The 23,549-nt window shown below is 32.0% G+C and overlaps 1 protein-coding gene across 1 annotated transcript; it reads right to left on the bottom strand.

Moving 5' to 3' along the window:
• Positions 1 to 18,353: 18,353 nt before the first annotated feature.
• LOC112023527 (protein ELF4-LIKE 4) lies at positions 18,354 to 20,419 on the bottom strand. Its single transcript, XM_024056135.2, has 2 exons — positions 20,159 to 20,419; positions 18,354 to 18,993 (listed from the first exon to the last, which is right to left on the bottom strand). The coding sequence occupies exon 2, from the start codon at positions 18,951 to 18,953 to the stop codon at positions 18,609 to 18,611; it is 345 nt and encodes a 114-aa protein (XP_023911903.1). The 5' UTR covers positions 18,954 to 18,993; positions 20,159 to 20,419; the 3' UTR covers positions 18,354 to 18,608.
• Positions 20,420 to 23,549: the final 3,130 nt, after the last annotated feature.

Genomic DNA, 23,549 nt, shown 5'->3' with positions numbered 1-23,549 from the left:
AACATGCCAACAAAGGGTGAGAAGAGAAAGAAACAAACTAACCGTAAAAAATTGCTTTTATTATGACTGTGTGATGGGAAAACAAAGGTTATAGCGTGAGGATGGAGAAAAAAAAATAATGGGCTGCCAAACAAAGGTGAAGACTTGATTCTTGCATGAATTGAATGTTGCGCACAATTTTTTTTTTCATAATACATTGATTTCTAAGGGTGAGAAGATTTGAATCTTCAATGTCTCTATTAGAAACATTAGAAGGTGTTAGTTGACTTATAAGACTCTTAGCTCTAAGTACAAAACTTTTGAAATTCAAGTGTTAATGAAAGATAAGGATAGGTGAATTAAGTTAAAATTAGAGTTCCATTAAAAACATATATTTTTAAATTTAAGAGGGTTATTTTTTTGGGTGGGGGTTTTGGGTTGGGGGGGGGGGGGGGGGACTCTAATAGCATCTTAAGGGTGTCATGAAAATCCTCATGTAAAGAAAGTGAGTTCATGTAAAGAAAGTGAGTCTATTTGAACCAAAGATATTGTCAAAATTTAGGCTTTATTTGGAAGTTAATAAAGAAATGGAATAAGTAAACTACAAAAGAATATAATTGAATGGAATGAAATGAAATAGAATGAGTTTAAGAAATAGAACGGAATAGAATATAATTGAAGCCATATTGTTTATATATATATATATATATATTTAAATAGTAAAGGAATGAAACTTAAACAACCTTGTTTAAGAGAACCGTTAGAAGAAATGGGAATTAATAATTTTGTAAGTGATACTCCTCCTTGTAATAAAAAAGAAATTTTCATTTGTTATAATATTTTTACTGTTATTTTCATATAATTATTAATATTAATAACAACTCAAAATAAAAAAGCAAAAGGATAAAAAGTGTAAAAAAAAAAAAAAAAAACAAATTGATTATGATGATGGCTTAGAATTATAACCCATTTAAGGTAAGACAACAAGATTCTGATACAAAAATTAAAGAGTAGACAAATAATAAGTGGTGGCTTAGAATTAATTCCTGTAGGGTCAATTTTTGTGGCCCAAGCCCAAAAGATCTAGCGTCTGAGCCCAATGAACCCAAGACAATGAATTTGTAGAGAGTGAGTGAAAGAGCCGAGCTAGATAGGAATTAAACAACGGCTAGCATGGGATTCAAAGATAAATAAACATAAAGGCACTCATAAAGCCTGACTGAATAAACGTCCGAAGAGATAGTTCATAAATTATAATCTTATTTTTGAACTCTAACAATCTTTTGTACTAAAGTTTCTCTTCTTTTTCTTCCTTTTTCTTTTTTTTCTCCCCCTTCTTATGGGGGATCTTTCACATTATAGTGCATTTTGGATCATCTTGATCGTACACTTGTTAGTTATCTGAGCATCTACTTAGGTATATATCCCATCAGACCTCTTCTTTGGTTCTTTGTGAGTGGTAGTGGTTAAGAGTGCACTGTTCAGGGGTCTTCTCCACATTAATGTGGTCAGAAAAGTTGATGCAGTGCATTTAATATGGTGGTCGCAGCTTTTCCTCCAGATATTTATCCGTTCTTATCATCTCTATACATGCTTGAAGTTTATCCTTATTATTGGAACCGTCAGGAGTGCCACTTGAACCACCCAGGTACTTGCTTGACCGAGAATCACCATATTCGAGGAGATCATACTCTTCGGACCACTGACGCTCTCTTCGGACTATACTCATCGCTCATTTCCAGGCATATTTTGCCCACCTGGGTCCTTTTTCAATCATTTTCTCCTCTTCGGACACGCCCTAGTCTTCAATTAAGGTCTTAGGCCCATTACATAACTCTGGACTTTTACTCCCACAATTTCCATTTAAAAAAAATAAAATACTCCCTTCTTATTATTCCATTTTGATTAAAATTTCATTTCATTCTATTCTTCCCAATTTTTCTCAATTTTCAAAGAATGACAGCTTTTTGAGAGGAAAACAAAGTGTACCTTCATAATCATTCAATTCCCTAGTTTGTGCTTGTGCGGCTGTGGGTTGGGCTAGTAGCCCTTCAAAGCTCGTTTAAACAAGTGTCAGAGATTGGGTCTCCAATGATTTTCGGGCCTTGTGTAATGCTCATTTAAGTGCACTTATCTGGGTGTACAAAATTGGCCCCAAACAGATTTCAAAACTGTTCCAGAGCACGCTTTAATTTTGCACCCTTTTTTTTTTTCTTTTCTTTTTTCGAAAAAAAAAAAGTGCCTTTTTTTTTTTTGTATTATAATTTTTGTTGATGTAATGGCTTGATATCTTGTACCTTGTTATTGCGATATAGAATTTATTCTCTCTATCGCGAAAAACTTTTTCAAACAAAAGGTCTTGCAATACTGATGGTAAAGGAAAAATTAAGTTGATGTGGGGGAGGCAATGATTCAAGCAAGAAAGATGGATTTTTGAAAATTGATTTTGTTAATGACTTCAAAGGACATAAGAGTTTTGGAGAATGAAGGAATGAGAATGTATGCCAAAGAACATAAGAGTTATGGAGAATGAAGAAATGAGAATGTATGCTTTTGTTGTTTGACTTTCAATGACGTTATCTTTTGGCTAAATATAAATTACTCCATTTAAATTTGGTGAATTATCATTTTCCTCTCTTAGATTTTACTTTGTTATTTTAGTTCTTAAAGTTTATGTTTGTTATCAATGTTTGCCATTTTGTCTATAAAAATGTTAACTATTAAAAAAAAAATTCCTCTTAAGCCTTCATTTATTTTTCACTTGAAAATATTATTTGAAATAAAAAATATTTTCAAGTGTTTTGTGTTATTCTTAAAAATGCTCAAAAAATGATTTTTTTCAACTACTTTCAGTCTTTCACGCATGTTCTCAACTTCCAAACATATGTATAAGTATAATAAACAAATTCCAAAATAAATCCAAAATAATAGAAAAATATTAATGGAAAAGAAAAGTTAAGAGAGAATGTGGGATTGGCAACACAAAGATGGAGTCTCATGGATCAAGATTGAGAGAGAAAGACAAAGGGAAAATATGTGTGTGTGTGTGTGGAGGTTGTGGTTGATGAGTTTTGTACAAGACAAAATATTTGGCATGAAAATAGAGGCGCATATAATTTTACTCCAAAATGCTCCAAATTGACCAACATTTCTAGTTGTACCAAAAACCTTAAATTGGAGACTATTTTAGGTGAAAAAAAATCCAGTTAATACTAAAAAAATTAATAAAATTTCATTTTAGTATTAAAAATACTTTTAATGACAATTCACCAAAACTTAAAGGGAGTAAATTGTATTTTTGCCAAAAATAAAAATGAAAATTTATTAATTTTTTTAGAATAAAAAATATTTTTTTAATAATAGTCAACCAATTTTATGGATGAAAGGACCAACGTTGACAACAAACATGAACCTTAAGAACTAAAATGACAAAAATGATGATTCATCAAATTTAAAAAGGTGTAATATGTATTTTAGCCATTTTTAAAAAAGAAAAAAAGAAGAAGAAAATGTCAATTTCTATTCATTCTTTGGTAATATGTTCTAAATAAGCTTTGTATTTTTGACGTTTTGGACATATCTAGTGTTGGAATTAAAGGGAAAGGAGAATCTTTTGAGAAAATAATAATAATAATAATAATAAAGGGTTATGTGGTTTAGTATGACGGCCTACATCTACAAGAGAAAGTAAAAGTAACTACAACTTTATTTTTTTCTATAATTCAATAGTTGGGGCTTTGGGGGAGGGTCAATTTAAACCCTAAATGAATTTGTTTGAAACATTAAGAAGTGCCAACAAATTTAATTGCAAGGTTCTTGGCTAAGTAGCTACATCCTTATTATTCTTGGTTGTCTTTACAATGAACCCTAAGTTGGTATATATAGAGGTTAGGGTTAACCTTAATTGGATGTGCAATATAATTTTCACAAAAATTATAAATCTAGTAATATAAAAATTTCCACAATTTTGTTGTTGACAAGATCCATAAATGATGTATAATAAAAATAATGAACCCAATTTAAATTAAATGTTTTTATTAAAAAAAAGAAAGATGCAATGGGGTTCGATTGATATTAGTGGTGTCTACTTTATGGTGGTTATTAATTACTCTTTATAGACGAATACACCAATAAGTTCTTCTTGGTGTATTGCTAGAATCAGAATCTAGATCTCTTACTCAACAACAACAAAAAATACTTTACTAATAAGCTGTGAAATTGATATATTACTTCCATCACAATCTGCAACTTTAGCAAGTTACAAAATGTGTCTCTAACATTGCCAGGTGATTAAGACTAGTTTACCGGTTAGATATCAACCGCATCAACTTTCAGCTATTCGATCAAGTACTTTTTTTTGTTTGAGAGAAAAAGATAATTCAGATCAAAGATCTTTCATGATCTGAGGTATTCAAGTAATTGGTATTTAAGCCATGACGTTGTTGATCCAACTGATCAAAGCCAGCATTAAAGCGTTTTGCCTGTTGCCCAAACCCAGGAAACGTAGGAAGATTGTGAATTTGTGATCATTCATGATATGCACTTATGGCTTATTGTCTTCTATTGATTGCATTTGCATCTCCCAAGGGCAATAGTACTCAGATAGATATTTTTGTTTTTCTTGTTTTGGTGGGTCTGAACTCTGGACTTAGACTGGCCCCTTTTTAGTTTATATCAATACCATTTTGCAGTTCTATGTATGAAGCCAGATAATGGTCCAGACTGAAGGTCTTGTGAACAATCCCTCTGGCTTTGTATCAACAGGGACAAGTACACTATCCCTGAAGTCTGAACGATGGACTACAGAATCAGTCGTTATAAAGAGAACATCATGAGACTATAGTCAGGGCGGAGCCAGGAATATTCGTTTGGAGGGGCCAAGTTGCAATTCTAATATATTTATTGAGACAACTCCCACATACACTTATACACACGTTTTTTTATTATATAAACACACTTTTTTATTTGATAAGTTATATATACACACACCAAACAAAAACAAAAAGAGTTTAGTAATTTTAATCAAAATTATGTTTGGTAGCGATCTTTCATAAAATAAAATTCGTTTTTACTATTTTTATATAGTGAAATTCTTAAAAAATTTCATTTTCGATACAAATTATCAAATTTTATACTAAAGTAAAAAATCTTTCAATTGAACTAATGAAATTTTTAAAACATAAATGATCCAAAACTTGGAAGAATAAGTTAAGTTTCAAACATATTTGATGCTATCTTGCTCTAACCCATTATGTAGTAACTAAAAAGACATTTCATGTATAGTTTTAGTGACATTATTTTTTTAATGAGTCAATGACTTGTTAATTGCCACATAACTGGTTGAAAAAGATACATATTCAAATATGTTTAGTGCCAAACTTTATCAAATATTTAACAGATATAAGAGCATATTTTACAATAAAAAAATAGAATTGTGAAAAATAATGTTATGTCTCTATAATTATTAGACCAATTCTTTTTTTTAAGAGCATCATTGGACTAAATCAAATATTTGGAAGGACCAACTCTTATTTTTATAGACTAAATTAAAAAAAAAATTATATATATATATATATTTAAAAAAATCAAAATTTTGGCCCCCCACCCTTACACGTAGCTTCGCCCCTGACTATAGTAGTTTCTAGTTTCTACTTGCTATGCATATGGAGTGGTGAACAGAACAAGACCAGCTAGTGCTAGCCACGGTTGCAATGAGGCAAAAGTATCACTCCAACATGCTCTTTTTCACTATTTGTTGACTTGTTATAGCATTCGGATAAGTTTGCAAAAACTTTTATCTATAAGAATCTACTTTTTTTTTTTTTTTTTCTTTTCAAAACAACTTACATCAAATTATCTATTTTACATTATATTTTATTAAAATAATAATTTTTCTTGATTTTTAAAATTATTTTTCTTTCTTCACATGCAAAAATCATCATCTACTCTTTTTATTCTTTCTTGAAATTCGTAAAGAAAGAATAAATAACTAAATGCAAAATAAATAATGTTAGTGTAAATTTACACGGTTTCTGTAGTAAACTTATAAAATTTACATAATTATATAAGGATTGATCTTAGTCTTTTTGGGCAAAACTGTGTAAATTCTATTCATTTTTTCTATTGTACATACACGAATGTGAATTACCGGAGGAGAGAATGGAAATGAATAAAAAGAATTATTTTAGAATATTCTTCTCTTCCCTTGTTTGGGAATTTAAGTAGAAGGAAATAGAATGAGTAGGATGGAACGCTCATTCCTCTTTATTCCCTTAAAACTTCAAATTTTCATTCCCCCCGAAATTGGGAGGAATGGGAGGGAATGAAATTAGATTTAATGATTTTTTTCCTAAAACTCTCAAAATACTCCTGTATATTCAACTCTTTATTTTAAAATAGAGGTTTAATCATAATATTGTCATAAAATTATTCAATTTCATTCCTTTCATGTTACTCCCAAATAAGATTACTTACATTCCATTCATTTTTATTCCTTCATTTTAAAACATCCAATCAAGGTTACTTAATTTAATTTCATTTTATTCTATTCCATTCATTTTCCTTACTTAAATACATTTCATTCCTTTCCATTCTCTTATTATTATTCTATTCTATTCAATTCCCTTCCCTTACGAACTCCCAAGCGAAGCCTAAGTTCTGAGTAGTGCAATTAATATTATTTTATATAGTTTAATTACTAATAATGCTTTTATTATAAATTATGTTGGTACCACATAAGTGGGCACAGCTTTGTGCTATGAGTTATGATTGGCAAAGGTGTATACCCACAGGATCCACTGACATATCTTTGCCAATCACAACTTGTAATGTGGCAAGTTGTGGCACAAAATTGTGCCCAATTATATAGTACTAGTACAACTCTTTTATTATATACTAATCATAAATATCACCTAAATTGAAATTTTTGTTTCATGTACACAGTAAGAGGAATGTGAAACAAGACCCAATTAAGCACTTATTCCAAAACAAGATGTAAAACAAAAAACACATGGCACGTTTTGCTTATGTCCTATTAGCACGGGAACAGAATGCAAGTATGCCTGAAAGGAGAAATATTGGACATATTGGAGACTTAAGTACATGCGTTTAAATACATATTTTTAGTTTTTAAACAATATTAACTTATTAAATACATATTTTCAATTTTTAAACAACATTAACTTTTTTATCCACGCATGTTTTTAAAAAATACAAATAACATTACTAGAATAACATTACCAAACAGACCCTCATTACAAGAGAATTTTACAAAATAATTTGATATTTCTTATGTTAAAATTTTACTTTCATACAACTCTACAGCTTTTTGACTGTAAATTTTGAAGCATAGAGGGTGCATTACTGATAGGAGCTGTATAAGTATAGGTTCTATGGTGTGTGAAGTAGTGCACGTGCTAAGGCTGTGTTATGATGAGCTGGTGGCAGTTGAAGACAGTTATATGGTGTGCACGTGCTAAGCCTGTGCTGTGATGAGCTGGAGGTAGTTAGAGGTAGAGCTGAGTTGGAGTTAGTTAAGAGATTACTGTGATTAGTTGTTATACAGTTAGTTAGAGGAGGATGGGATTGTATAAATAGACCAGAGAATGAATTGTAAGGATATAAGAGAAATGTATAAACTTGTTCTTCTTTCCCTTGTTCTGTCTTATCTCTCTTTCTTCTTCTTTCTTTCTCTTAACTCTGTTCTTCCCATCTTGAAGGCCTAGTTTCCCTCGAAGAAACTACCATAGTGTCCTCAATTTCAATCAATTTAGCAGGATCTTATCATTGGTATCAGAGCCATATCTTTGTAACTATGATAGAGACACGATCTGTAGCTTCATTACTGATAAATTCAACGTGCTATCAAAGTCCGTAGATCAACATGAAGCTGAATTCAATACTATACATCAGAAGTTAGATGCTGTGACCATTATGTTGCAGTCCTTGTCTGAGATTGTTCAAGGAATTACGGAAGCTAGCAATGGTTGGCACCAGAGACAACAGCAGTGACCAAATTCACCAATGGGGCATACATCTCCACTTGTACAAGATCATCAAGAAGCTGTGATGGCAACAATTCCAAAGTCTGTCAAACTGGAATTTCCAAGATTCAGAGGTGAAAATCCTTCAGGGTGGATTTACAAGTCTAACCAATTCTTCCAATTGTATGGTACTCCTCCAAACTAGAAAATTTTACTAGCTTCATATCATATGGAAGATGAGGCGCTAATATGGTTTCAGGATGCTGAGGAAGCTGGGTTGTTTACAAGTTGGGAAGCATTTGTTAAATCCTTGCATGTGAGGTTTAGCACAACAGCTTATGATGACCCTATGGAATCCTTGACAAGGCTGAGACAGGTGGGTTCAGTGGTTCAATACAAAGGGCAATTTGAGTCTTTATCCAATCGTGTCAAAGAATTATCTGAAAAACACAAACTGAGCTGCTTCCTGAGTGGGTTGAAGGAAGAAATTAGGCTGCCTGTTAAGATGTTCAATCCTCATAATCTTGGTACAGCATTTGGCTTAGCCAAGATTCAAGAAACATACCTTAATACAAGTAGGAAGGGTACCAAAACATGGGGGGAGGTACCAGGGACAAGACCATCAATTCTTGGCCCACCCCCTGCCAAGAATGATGTAAGATCCATGAAGACACCATTCCAGAAGGTGCCTACTGCCTTGATTAAAGAGAGGAGGAAGAAGGGGCTGTGCTTCCATTGTGAGGAGAAATGGTACAATGGACACAAGTGTAAGTCACCAAAGGTTTTCCTTATGGAAAGGGTGCACTCACAAGGGTTGGAGGCTGATCTAGATGCAGACCTTGAAGGGGAGTTTGATGGAATTAGTGCTCAATTAGAGTCACAACCAAAGGTCTTTGAGAGAAGTGCTGAGATTACACTTTATGCACTCTTGGGAAGCCCCTCTCCGGGAACTATAAGGGTGTTAGGCAGAATTAATCATCAAGACTTAATCATTTTGATTGACACAGGCAGCACACATAACTTCCTGGATACTTCAATGTGGATGTTGCTGAAGCTGCCCTTGTCCATCAAAGATAGTTTTGATGTCAAGATTGCTGGTGGTGCTGTGTTAAAGACCAAAGGAGCTTGTCATGAGGTTGGTGTTAGGATTCAAGGCCAAGAATTTTTTATGGATTTGAATGTATTGTCATTGGGAAGGTGTGATGTGGTATTGGGAACTCAATCGTTGTTCACTCTTGGTCTTATTTAGTGGAACTTTCAAAAGTTGACTATGGAATTTAGCTATCAAGGTAATCCTGTTTTAATCACAGGATTACAACCCTCAGGCCTTGACCTTCAAGCCCCCAAGAAATTTTTCAAGCCCTCTGTGAAGAAAGGTTTGTGTCTGCAGATTCTGTCCACAACAGCTGCATTAGTGTCAGGGCAATCCCAAGCAGCCATTGAGGAGCTACTAACTGAGTTTGGGAAGGTTTTTGAGTTACCCACAGGTCTGCCACCATTACGAGGACATGAGCATCAGATACTTTTAAAGGAAGGCACACAAGCAATCTGTGAAAGACCTTACAGGTATCCATTCTATCAAAAATCTGAAATTGAGAAAATAGTGACTGAGTTGTTAGAGGCTGGTTCCATTAGACCAAGCCAAAGTCCCTTCTCTTCTCCTGTGTTGTTAGTAAGGAAAGCTGATGGTAGTTGGCGAATGTGCATAGATTATAGGTCACCTAATAAGGCAACTATTAAGGATAAATACCCAATTCCCTTAGTTGATGAATTGTTGGATGAATTACATGGTGCATCTTTTTTTTCTAAGTTAGACCTTAGATCAGGATACCATCAGATAAGAATGAAGGAAGAAGACATTGAAAAGACTGCATTTAGGACTCATGAGGGGCATTATGAGTTCCTAGTTATGCCCTTTGGGCTCACTAATGCACCATCTACATTTCAGTCACTCATGAACCATATTTTCAAGCCTTTTCTTAAGAAGTTTGTGCTTGTTTTTTTTGATGATATTTTGGTTTTTAGTGCTGACTTGGCTGCCCATCTTGTTCATTTGAGACAAGTCCTTACTGTCCTGTTAGATAACCAATTGTTTGCCAAAAGAAGCAAGTGTGTGTTTGGTTGTTTGGAAGTAGAGTATCTTGGGCATCTCATATCTGGTCAGGGAGTCAAAACTGATCCTAAGAAAATTGAAGTAATGGTAAATTGGCCAGTTCCTAATTCAGTGAAGGCCTTGAGGGGTTTTCTTGGTTTAACTGGTTACTACAGGAAGTTTATCAAAGATTATGGTGCTATAGCTGCTCCTTTGACAACCTTACTTAAGAAGGATTCCTTCCAATGGTCACCACAAGCTGTCTTCATTCTAGGAATCAGATGTTGGCTTTACTCAAACAGAACCTGTGTGCAGCCCAATTTCGAATGAAGTTGCAAGCTGATCAGCATAGGTCTGATAGGCATTTTTCTGTTGGTGATTGGGTGTATTTGAGGCTTCAACCTTATAGACAGAATTCCTTGAGGTCTAAAGGGTTCAACAAATTGTCTCCTCGTTATTTTGGTCCTTTCCAGATTGAATAGAAGTTGGGTTCTGTTGCATATAAATTGTCTTTACCTGAGGGCAGCCTTATCCACCCTGTTTTCCATGTTTCATGTCTTAAGGGCAAGCTTGGTTCTCACATTGTTCCTATGCCAGCCCTCCCACCTGTGGACTCTGAAGGTTTATTGCAGCTTGAACCTGTTGCTGTCTTGCAGCAGAGGTCTAAACAGCTAAGAAACAAAGCTATTACAGAGGTTTTGGTTCAATGGCAAGGACAGAGCTCGAAGCAAGCTACTTGGGAGTCTTTGTATCAGTTGCAATCCAAATTTCCCCACCTTGTGGGCAAGGTGTTTTGACTGGGGGGGTATTGATAGGAGCTGTATGAGTATAGGTTCTATGGTGTGTGAAGTAGTGCACGTGCTAAGGCTGTGTTATGATGAGCTGGTGGCAGTTGAAGACAGGTATATGGTGTGCACGTGCTAAGCCTATGCTGTGATGAGCTGGAGGTAGTTAGAGGTAGAGCTGAGTTGGAGTTAGTTAAGAGGTTACTGTGATTAGTTGTTATACAGTTAGTTAGAGGAGGATGGGATTGTATAAATAGACCAGAGAATGAATTGTAAGGATATAAGAGAAATGTATAAATTTGTTCTTCTTTCCCTTGTTCTATTTTATCTCTCTTTCTTCTTCTTTATTTCTCTTAACTCTGTTCTTCCCATCTTGGAGGCCTAGTTTCCCTCGAAGAAACTACCATAGTGTCCTCAATTTCAATCAATTTAGCAGGATCTTATCAATTACCAACAAGGGCGGAGTGAAGATTTTAAACTAGCGGAGTCTGGAGTAAAAAAAAAAAAAAAAAACCAAATAGGCATCCGTATAATATTAAAATATTATAAATATATAAAATAGTTGTTTCTAAATACATTAAGATGTACATTTACCAACAAAGATAAAAACAAAAACAAAATAATGTTTTTTTTTAATACTATACTGGTTAGGATTTTTTTTTTTTTTTTTAAGTTAGAGCATTCACAGTATTGGTGGTGCTTGTACATTTACCAACAAAGATAAAAACAAAAACAAAATAATGTTTTTTTTTAATACTATACTGGTTAGGATTTTTTTTTTTTTTTTTAAGTTAGAGCATTCACAGTATTGGTGGTGCTAAAATTTAGTTTTTAGATAAAAAACTACTTCATCTATTTTACCACCTCACTTCACAATACACTCAATATCAAATGTTATATATATATATATTTTTTATTTCATTTAAAATAATAAAGGAAAAGAGAGAATTTGATTTTTTTAATTGAAGGAAGAGATATAATCTTAATAAAATATTGTATTTTATTTTATTTTTTTGCTAAAATATAATCACCATTGTGAATATTTTTATTATTTTTGTTAAGTTTTTGGGTTGGATAGTTGCTATTTGGGTGAGACTAACTAGGCTTATTAAGGAGAAGGGGGTCTAAAGTTTTGGAAGGGGCCCAACTACAAAAATTAAATATATTAGGGCCCGTTTGGTAAGAGATTTCTAATAACGTTGTTTGTATTTTTTAGAAATACATGTGTGTGTGAAAATATGTGTAATATTGTTTAAATACTGAAAACTGTTGTTTAAACAATGATAACAAACGAACCCATAATAACTATAAAAAAAAATAAAAAAGGACCTTGGGGGGCCTGTTCCCCTTGGGCCCCCACTTAGGTCCGTCCTTGATTACTAATATATGTGATTGTTAGGTTTAGCCATTTAGGTGTAATTAAGTGATTGCTAAGGTTAATAAAAACTTCTATTTTATGTATGCAAATAATAGAATTTGCATATTACAATAACAATAAATTTTTTTGGAGAAGATTAGAGCATTCACATTAGTTTCCTCTTAGAGCATTCACATTAGTTTAACTATCTATTATTTTCATACACACACCTCAACCTCAATACGTTATCAATATTGAAATTTAATGTAGTGAGGATAAAGACTCACTACATATAGCGAAACAATAGTACTTATTAGAAGACACATGAAAAAAGTAATACTAGTATTTTAAGCCGTGTTTATAATACATTACATAATTAAACTACAACTGCAAAAGGCCTAACCTTTGTAATTATAGATTAAGGTTATAAACTGTGAACACTAGACACACAACCAATTAGGGGTGGCAAAATTTGACACGACTCACGAACCCGACATGACTAACCCATTTATAAACAGGTCATGAGTTGAGGTTAAATGGGTTAGGGTCATATTTGGGTTGACACGTCTAACCCATTTAATAAACGAGTTAGGTTCATGTTCAACATGCGAACCTGTCTGACCTATTTAGCTTATTAAGTTATTAGGTTTTTTTTTTTTTTTGATATTATTGCTTAATTTATGGTTGTTTTTTTTTATGTTTATTACTATATTTATGTTTTTAATTGTATTTTAATTTTAGATATACGGAAATTGATAAAAATTATACAGGTTAGGTATGACCTATTAAGCAAATAGATTATTAAACTGGTTAATTGTTTTGACTTTTACATGACTTGTCAATTAAACGAGTTAAACGTGTCGGGTCGGGTCGACCTATTTAATAAACAGGTTGTGTTCAAGTTGCGGATTCTTGACACATTTACTAAACAGGTCGAGTTTGGGTCAACCCATTTAGCCAAATACTCATGACTTGACACGACACGAACCCGACCCGCGAACACGAATTGCCACCCCTACAACCAATATGGGATAAACATTAGTGAGACTGATGTGAATGCTCTACAATAACAATATTAATATAGTTTGACTGATAATAACAATATTGATATTGTTTGACTAACAATAACAATAACCAACAAAAAACAATGTGAAAATAGTTTAGGTATTAAATTATTATTTTTAGAATGAACTTAATGAATCTTTCTCTCATTTTTCAAGTTAATTTAAAAAAAAAAAAAAAAAAAGAAGAGATAGAGAGAGAAAGAGAAGATATTTATCATTTGACTAACTAACACTTATTTTACTTAAGAAAAAAGAAATAACGATATAATGGTGATGGTAATCACTCAACAACCCAAGCGGGCTTCATTAATTTACAACTAGTCCATCCAACTGTTTCACTAATTCTACCTATAGCAGAGCGTTAAGACTTCAACATTTTGGTGTGGTCACGATCCAACAAGGACCTTGGGGATAGGTAATGATGGGTCAAACTCTTCTTCCATGAAAAAATCCGAAAGGTGACACCACTTTCAAAATTACCAATTATTAAAACCTATATTAAGTTATTAGATTTATGTCATCATATATATTTAATTACAAAGTGAAGCATAATCAGAATTATTTTTTAATTGTGTCTAGTTTTGCACCACGTATTTAATGTAATTTTCTTATTTTTAGTGTCAAATAACTCATTCATAATAAATAGCATGAAAGTCGAGGTGTCCATCTCACTCGACTGCATAAGAATACCTCATAATCACTATTATTGAATATTTTAAGGCATAAGCACAAGTTATAACTTGGTACTTGTTCATTTAAGTGTGTGTTTGCCAACAACCATTTTTTTTTTTTTTTTTAAAATTCGGCTTAGTTATTTATGTATGATTTTTTTAGGACATATGTACTGCTATTTAAAATCTATTCTTTTCATTTTTTCCCTAAAGAGTGATACTACTACAATTTTAACTACATAAACCTTAAAAAGTGAAATCCTACCAATCACAAAAGCTATTAATTTGTTACATTGTTTAAGTGGCATCACCAATCATATTCTTGTCACTTTAGTTTGTAAGAATTTTGTAATAAAATTTATAATTTTATAGTAATTTTGGCTTTTCCTTTACCAAATACAACTATACTTTAATCAAATTTTAACCAAAAAAAAAAAAAACGCTAGATCCAAACCGACCCTAAGTAGGAAAGAAAATTGATTGGGTCATCGGCTGATTTGGACCATATGTTTTTCTAATGAGCACACTTGGAGTCAAAAGAAAAACAAATGAGATTGGTGAAGAGTAAAACCAAAACATTTAACTAGTATCAATGAATTATAAACTTGTCCAATAAAAAATTTAGGGTAAGTTATATTGAAGAAGTTTTGTTATGGTTATCTAATCAATGAAGGGTTTTACTGAAGAAGTTTTGTTATGGTTACCTAATCAATGAAGGGTTTTACTAATGTATGCCCTTAGGGCATATATCAGTAAACTATTTTAAGAAATTTTTTTATGGAAAAGCGAAAATGTGATTAACCGGACCCATTAACAAAAGTAGGCCAATAAATGTTAAAAGGGCATTTGCTTATCTTTTTGAAGTTTAAATGGATGTTTGTGTATGGCCAAATAAAAAAGTAGGATGTTTGTTGAATTTAGAATTTATTAATATTATCATGATCATTATTAATATTGTTATTAGGCCATAATTGGAGATTTCAAGCATGGGCGGGCGTGGATTATTATTGTTTGATCACTGTATTGGGTCCAACTAATGATGTTGATACCTATAATATCCATTATTATTATTGTATAGGTTAAAGGGGCAAACTAGACTTGGGTTCCTTTCCAACCTATTTGCTGCAAATGCAAGGAACAAAAGGAAAGAAAGGCAAAAAGTAGATTCCCACTTCACATGTTATGTTAAAGCAACGCTTTAGTTTGTCTTGGCTTGGTTTATGTTTATGGACCAACTGGTCTGATTTTCTAGCACTTGATGATTACCTTAAGGAAAAAAGTTAAAGAAGGCTCTAAGTGCATTTGTTTAGTAAACTATTTTTTTTAAAAAAAAATTATAAGAAAATAAAAAACAATTCATATTTTTATAGTTTTTTAATTTCTCATAATAATGGTATAAAAATTTATACAAAATAGTTTATTAACAATTACTCTAAGGGCACAATGGCAAACTTTTAAGTACTTTCAGACTACAGAGAAATGATGCTTATTCCCCTTACATTCACAATGGACCTCATCATAAATATAATGAATGGACTTTATGATGAATATGAGAGAAGAGAGCACAATTTTTCGTACTTTGAAAATAAAATTTCTCACCTTTAATATGACCTTAACTTAAAACAAAGCTCATTTAATTTGATAATTAATAAAGATTGAAGCCTTGTACGGTATTTATTTATTTATTTTTTTTTTTTGGTGATTGGAAAATTAATAATTTCAAATTATAATTTATTCAAAATATTAACATTTACCTAAAAAAATAGAAGAGCCCCTAAACATATACATACATAGAAGTTAGGATTTGTTTGATCATGTGGATTCCAGCCTAGTATTTTTAGCTGCATTGGCGGCCGGTGGGAATACATTTCATTGACCATAAATGGTCTTGATTATAACCAACAGTCACTGATTTTCATCTTTACGTAATTTATTACTGTTTTTAGCCAAGCCCCAAGTCTGATATTGAAGAAAACAGCATGCTATTAAGGCTATCAATTTATTGAAACAAAAAAGTTCTTCCGTCTAAATTGACTCCACATATCCTTTTTTTTTTTTTTTTTTTGCCATTGAAAAAAGATTCTAAAATAATTTGAATGGCGGACCTCCCATCATCGTGTACCAAAAGAGTTACACATAACTTTAAAAATAGTAGTATTGTTTGCTTACTCTTATTAGTTTTCAATACGTTTGGGTTCATAAATTTTTTATTTTTTATATAAAAATATTGATATATATGTTACGGTATCAATATTAGAACCAAGTGAAAGTATTTCGGTTTCAATTACAACTTCTTTTTTTTTTTTTTTTTTTAGTAAACCATAGAATTATATTCGGTTTCAATTACAACTTTTTTTTTTTGGAGTAACCGATAGAATTATATTAAACTAGGAAAGTATATTTGGCCATTTTTTTTTTTTTTTTTTTAGTAAACCATAGAATTATATTCGGTTTCAATTACAACTTTTTTTTTTTGGAGTAACCGATAGAATTATATTAAACTAGGAAAGTATATTTGGCCAAAGCCTCTCATATTACATGCCAACAACATCAAAATACAAAGGAAGATTAATGTCAGTAGATGGGCAATTAAAAGTCATAAAATCTTGATGTTGTGTTACTCCACTCCTTGCGAGCTTGTCAACAAATTAACTGACTTCTCTAAAACAATGATTGACCTTCACTCTCAGGATACACTCCAATAGGTTCTTGCTATCAAAAATTAGTCCATTCTACAACAAACTTTAGCATCCAACTCAACTTCCACCGCCAGTAGGTTCTTCTTAATGCACAACCTTAACCCCTTAAAGCCCATAGTTTCACTTCTACACTATTAACAATTCTTATAATTTTGGCAAACCCCAGAATCCAAAAATCATTATAATCGCGTATGATTCCTCCTCCTCTTGTCCTTCCTAGGTTTCCAAGTGTAGGTATTCAACTTATACCAATTATCTTTAGGCTTTCTCAACTTATCACCTTAATATGTTGTAAAAATTACTATGAAAAAAGTTATGTCCGTAACAATGATCGTTTAGTCTTTAGTAACCATCTTTTGCAACAACCAAATTTATTGTAAAAATAAATTCAGCAGGCAGTAGTCAGTAGTGAGTACAACAATGTAATTTTAGAGAACACCCACGAGTTCCATAAAAAGAGTGATCATGGTCTAAACTCTTATAAGTATAGTAAGGATGAGTGGGTTGATAGTACAGGGACCAATTTGTAGATGAAAGTAATACGGCCTCATCCATCATTATTCAAAATCTAAATCAGAAACGAGCTATTTCCAGCAATCACTCATGTGGGCCATTCTCCAAAGATCAGGAAATTAGGTTGCCGAATGATGGGGTCCACAAAAAAGACATGTACTCAATCAGAGAAAGAGAGAGATGCTAGGGGGAATCATCAAGTTGAAGGTAGTCATAAAGGATATTTATTGCATAAAGAGAATAAAAAGGAGCTTAAAAAAAAAGAAAAAATTCTATAAAGTAAAAAAGAAAAAGAACCTATGTAGAGGAAGAGATAAGCATGGAGAAGTTCAGTTCCATCTCCAAAAAGAACCTTTGGGTCCCTTTGTCATGTTGTTGGGGGTCACTGTTTATACATATCTGTCTGTCTCTAGGAACTGTAGTGCTTTGTTTTAGACTACCCATAGAATACTTTTATTTCCCTACCAATACCGTCCCAGAGATTGTGATTGGTGGGAACAAAAATAAAATATTGGTCAAAAAGCTCATCATCTCTTATCTGAGATTCTGTTCCTGTGGTGGTGTGTGATTGGGAACTAAAAAGATTATCTAAAGCTGCTTTCTTTCAATTTTTTCAGAGCATCTTCACAGAGATGTATGCATGTTCACTTCTCCACATAAAAATTTGAACAGAAAATCATGAACAGTGTGGCTTCTTTGGCAAAGAGAAGTAAAAAAGAAAAAAGAGCTTTGCTAACTAAGGTAGAGATCATGACTGAGAACAGTATCTGAATCCTCTCCACTTCAGTTCTCAGCTAAGGACTAAAAAAGACACTTGCTAATTGGGAGGAGGTTCAAAAGTGGGATAAAGGGTATTATTATGGATGAGTCTTTGTCAAAAGTAGGTGATGATATTACAGGAAAAAGAGATGATACAGCAAATTTATAAAGACCCATATTAGATTTCACCCTTTTTGACGAACAGAAAAAGTTAATAGAAGCCAAAAGCTCTTAAATCTTTTTAGATGAAAACAAGAAATTGTACATGTGTTCAAAAAAATAAGATTACACAAGTAAAAGATTATCTCTCTATTAAATCCCAGTTGGAAAAAAAAATGGAAGGCTGGGGAGGGGGAGAAGAAAGAAAAAGGTTGGAACGAATAAAAAATAAATACGAAATACAAAGAAAAGCTTTGTTACCCATTATCCAGAATAGGACCAAAACAAGAAAGTAGAAGGCATAAACATGCTTAATTTCTCTTTTTCAATTAGATCCACAGTTACATAGAGTTACAATGAGGCCAAGTAGAACTTCTGGAAAATTATTTTCTTTTTTCTCTTAAGAAATGTAAGAAGTAAGTGAAGAACTAGAGAAAGTTCACTGATACAGAAGAGTTACAGAACAATCTAATCATGCTCTACCACCTCAACACAAATTGTGAAATTCTTGTTTACCACCATGCAAAAGAATTAAGAACAGCAATTCTCTATGCAGGCCTATTTCGCTTGTGGCCAGCTTTGCCATCTGATTTCAAAGCCCCACTAGAGTCCCCCTCAGAAGAAGCATCCATGGATTTGGTAAAGGAAGTGGAAAGATCTGCATAGAGGTCAACCACCCTCCTGATATTGTTGTTGAGCTCTCTGATCAGACCCACATTCCTGCTGAGGTTGTCAGGGATCTTGGATTCATGGTTCTGGTTTATCTCATTGATGAGCAGCCTATTCTGATCCAAGATGTTCTGGACTTGACCAAAGTTCTTCTGAAATGTCTGCAAGATCTTGCCATCAATCTGGGTGCCATTACCAAGTCCTGAATATGTGTCACCCTCCATTCTCTTTTACAGTCAAAATTCTATCAAATCAAAACCAGTCCTGCATCCGCAAACAAAAAGAAGAAGAAGATGATGATGACGACCATAGAAGGAACAAAAGCTGAGACAGACTTTTATTAAATAACTTAAAATTCATTTCTATAAATACCCATAATCATATCTTCTTACCTGTTCATGCTTACACAGTTACACAAAGTCACAAACTAAAACCACAGACAAAACATGGGAAGGTTTGGAATTTTTTATGCACATTATGTTGCACATAAGACAAGGTCTGTGGTAGAAATCATGACCTCCATGGGTAGTTTTCTTTACAAGGGGATCAGATAACCAACTTGAATTATTATTATTATTATTATTGTTGTTATTATTATTTATGATGAGATGTGGAAAAAGCAGATCCCATTTCCATAAAAGGGAACCTTTTTTAATGTACTCAGAAAATACCCACCTAAAGCTCAGAGCCCCAAAGAAGAATCTCAAAGACCCCCAAAAAAAAAAAAAAAAATCCAGTCAATGATGCTGAGAAGATGAGGCCATGAAGGAGGTACTGCTGCACAGACAGCATTATTAATCTTTACAAGCAAAATTACAAAAACACAGAAAATAACATTCAAAAACCCCCCATTATACCAAAAAAAAAAATCCAAAATGTTGAAAATGAAATAAAAGTTCTTAAAAAAAAAAAACCATTTAAATAATCCAAATGGGTATTACTTGAAATTCAGGAATACCAGAAGACAAGGACCACAGTGGGAATTCAAACATTCAAACCGTACAAGAAACCTTGCAGGCTCAGAAGCATAAATTCCAGAAGTAGTAAAACAATTACTCCCAAAAAAAAAAAAAAAACCCATATTATAATGCTCACAAACATTGAAAACAAAAAATTCCCACATCTACTAACACTGAGAAAAATCTTTAAACAAAAAATAAAATCATAATCATAATATATAATACGTACAGAATTCATGAATATCTTTACCAAAAAAAAAAAAAAAAAAAAACTGATAAGATCAATGCTTTTTGCAAAAGAAAATTAAGCAACCAATGAATTCAGAAACTTGAAAGAATCCGGAATAAAAACAAAGAAAGTGAGCAAAAAAAAAAAAAAAAAAAGACGTTTTTTTTTTTTTTTTTCCCGTATTTAATTCCAACATGCTTTCTAAAACTGTATTTTTAAAATATATATTAATATTTCGTACCTTGAAAATCTGAAACATTATATTCTGGGAGAAGACACAGATTGAAAGAAGGAGACGAGGGATTCCCGAGGAGAAGTGAGACAAGATCGCCGATTCAATCGAATCTCCGGAACAAAAGCCCCTCTGAATTCTGAGAAAATTGAGAGAGAGAAAGAGAGAGAGAGAGGTTTTAGAGAGAGAAAGAGAGAGTTTTAGAGAGAGAGAGAGAATATGTAGATTTGACAGTCACGCTCGGACCCCTCTGTGTCTAAATATTTTAGCTCTATTCTATAGTCTATATCCAACTGTTTATTTCGTAATTATTAATGTTTTTTTTGTGTTTTTTTTTTTATTTACAATTGTTTTTTTGATTGATTCAGTGGGGGAACTGCTTGTGTCTTCTACTCAGATCCAAAGCATGACTTCTCAAGCTGTTTTGATGTCTAGGCACGTGGCATTTGATTTGTGATGTTGTTTACATCATGACCAAAAGGCCCCACTTTCCGGGATTTCTTGACAGTGTTAAAATAAACTGTATGAAAAGGTTTCCTTCTCATCCACAATTTGCTTCTTTTGGATTTTTTTTTTTTTTTTTTTTGTGTTAAATCTTTTATGTGAAAGCTTTGATCTTGCTGTCATAATGGGGGGAAGAATGACCTACTGTACATTAATTATGCTTAATTAAAATATGTACTTTCTTCCAAAAATTGGTTTCTCTTAAAAAAAATTGAGGAAGCCTTGGACCACAACAAAATTTTGCTAACATTTTTATTAATATTTTTGTTTGGAGTTGTGGTGGGTTTTGATATAATTTTTTTTTAATTCATTTTATTTATGTTTAATAAAAGAGTCTAGAGATGCTATAAAATAATTTTACAATATTTTCATAACATAATCTATATATTCAAATTGTTGTCATAATGGTAGCTGCGAAGAAAGTTCATCCAATTTTAACAAATGGTTATTACACATTGAATAATTAAGATCACTTCTATCATGCTATATTTTCACTCTTACTTTGCCCTTGGGTTGGCCTATTTGTTTATATAACTTAGATATAATTTCTTACGTGATTCATTAATTAAATTCAATTATACTGTTGCATTGGCCAATAAATCATATGATTAAATTTAATTTTCATAAAAAAAAAAATCACAGTATTGTTTTTGTTGTACTAGGCAACACAACTATATAATTGAATTAATTAAGAAACTCAACATATAGCACCTAACATATAGATATTCCCTATTTTTATTTTTTACTTATTTGTGAGTGAGTAACAGTATATGTACATGAAGTCTCTTGTCGTCGAATAAAATATTTGAAGTTCGAATCTCGCTTTACTATAAATCAATTGGTATCTTGACCATATGATAAAGAAGTAAATAACACTCATAATAGAGCAAATGTTGTGAGTTGAAACTCTATCATATTTATTAAAAAATAAAAGCTAAATCAATGCCACACTTATTGATCTAAATTTATCGAAATTTAATTAAATTTGTCATTTACTTCAAAAGTTATGTAAATAATCAATATTCTTTACAAAACAATGACTTTCGAAATTATTATTATTATTATTATCTTCTTTCATTTCTATGTCATTATGCTTGGTACAAGTTTTTTTTTTTTTTTTTCCACATCAATTGTGTCAATTTCTGCATAAGTCAAGATTAGATGAGTAGAAATCTATTGTTATTTTGATGCCTATAGAATCAAAATTATCAAGAATTCTCGCAAGGAATCTATCATTAAGTAATTATTTTTTCGTGTTGATTAATTAAGGAAGAACCATTTTATCATTTTTGGTACTACACACACACACACACACACACACACACACACACACACACACACATATATATATATATTACAATTCATTTTTTAAGGTAAATATGGGAGTCAAGCCCCCTTTTACTTAACATTTCAGTTCAAATAAAAATGGTCAAAATTTCATCAAAAAATAAATAAAAATAAAAATAAAAATGGCCATTTGTCTGGCCCATTCTCTCTTTATAGAGTTCTTAAGGTAGATAAATTTTTTTCCTCTAGTTTTAACTTTTATTTTTGTTGACTTAAGATAATATGGCATATTGGGATTGGAGGGTGTAAAACTTAGGCTTTACATTATATCCTTATAAAATTTAATCTTTATATAATAATAAGAGAGAGAGAGAGAGAGAGAGAGAGAGAGAGAGAGAGATATGGTGTAATTTTAGGAGGGACAAAACCCTATCAAGTGGAGAATGAGATCTTTAAAATTTTTGAAAATCTCTAACCATCATTACAATTATTATGTTAGTGGTTAGATTTTGTTACATTATTAACATGTAAAAACTATTTACTAGCATTATTTTTAGGATTTATTATCAATGATATGGTAAAATCTAAATCACTCATTAACTAATTAATAATTAGGATCTTAAGAAAAAAAAAGTTTATGTCACTTTTTATTTTATTTATTTATTTCAGAACTTAATAATTCATGTTGATTAAAGTGGTTTTACTTTCTCATATACTTATTAGTGACACCATTTTTAGAGTAAAGCTTTCATCTGGTACTCCAATATAATAGACAATACAAGAGTGACATATGATATTTATGTGTATAATTTGTATCTTGTTCATTACATTTAAACTCTCACTTTTATTATGTTACGATCACAATATATCACTTCAACAATTATGCTAATGGATTGTGAAAAGATGTCAACACAAATTTATCCTCTCTTTTTTCTTTTTTGATTGGCACCAGGTGTCTAGAGCAGAGCACCAACTAATCATGGGGGTGCACAAGCTCTTGACAAGAAGTTTCCCACAAATGCATGATGGGTAATTTAAGGAACAATTAAATTCTCCTAGTCCGGTGGACCCAAAGGAGTGAATGCACGCATAGTTACTCGAATCTAAGACGTCCAGGTTTCACGGCTTCTCCCAAAGTATGCCTGACTAATGCACCACACTCCTTGGGGTTATTTTTTAAGAAATAAAACAAACCAAAAAAAAAAACAAAAAAACAAAATAACAAAAGACATATGTCATTGAAGTTTTTATTAGATAAAATTATAAATCTAGAAGATTTAAACCACTAATAAATTAGTGTTCTCTAGGTAACGAATAGAATACCCTAGATCGCCATTTTTACTTTCTAAGTATGACTAACACATAAAACTCAAAATATACGAAGAAAATTTTTGGGACATTAAAATTTAATGAGGCATTTTAGATATTGCATAATGAAATATTCTAGGAATCGTATGATTTTGTTAGAGTTTAACTGAGAGGGTAACAGTAGGGACTATATACTTGTCTACAAACTATAAATGAGGAAATTATTAAACTTTAAAGTTGGGGGGATGAAACTACCCAAAACATAAAGGGGAAAGTACTTTTTCCATAATTCTTTTTTGTT

This window comes from Quercus suber, unplaced genomic scaffold (assembly GCF_002906115.3).
Source record: "Quercus suber isolate HL8 unplaced genomic scaffold, Cork oak 2.0 scaffold_96, whole genome shotgun sequence".
In the NCBI taxonomy this organism is placed as follows: domain Eukaryota; kingdom Viridiplantae; phylum Streptophyta; class Magnoliopsida; order Fagales; family Fagaceae; genus Quercus; species Quercus suber.
This window is presented reverse-complemented; position numbering and strand designations above follow the sequence as displayed.

What these genes read in the sequence shown, in the direction of transcription:
- LOC112023527 (XM_024056135.2), bottom strand. Translation starts at nt 18,953, where the DNA reads ATGGAGGGTGACACATATTCAGGACTTGGTAATGGCACCCAGATTGAT.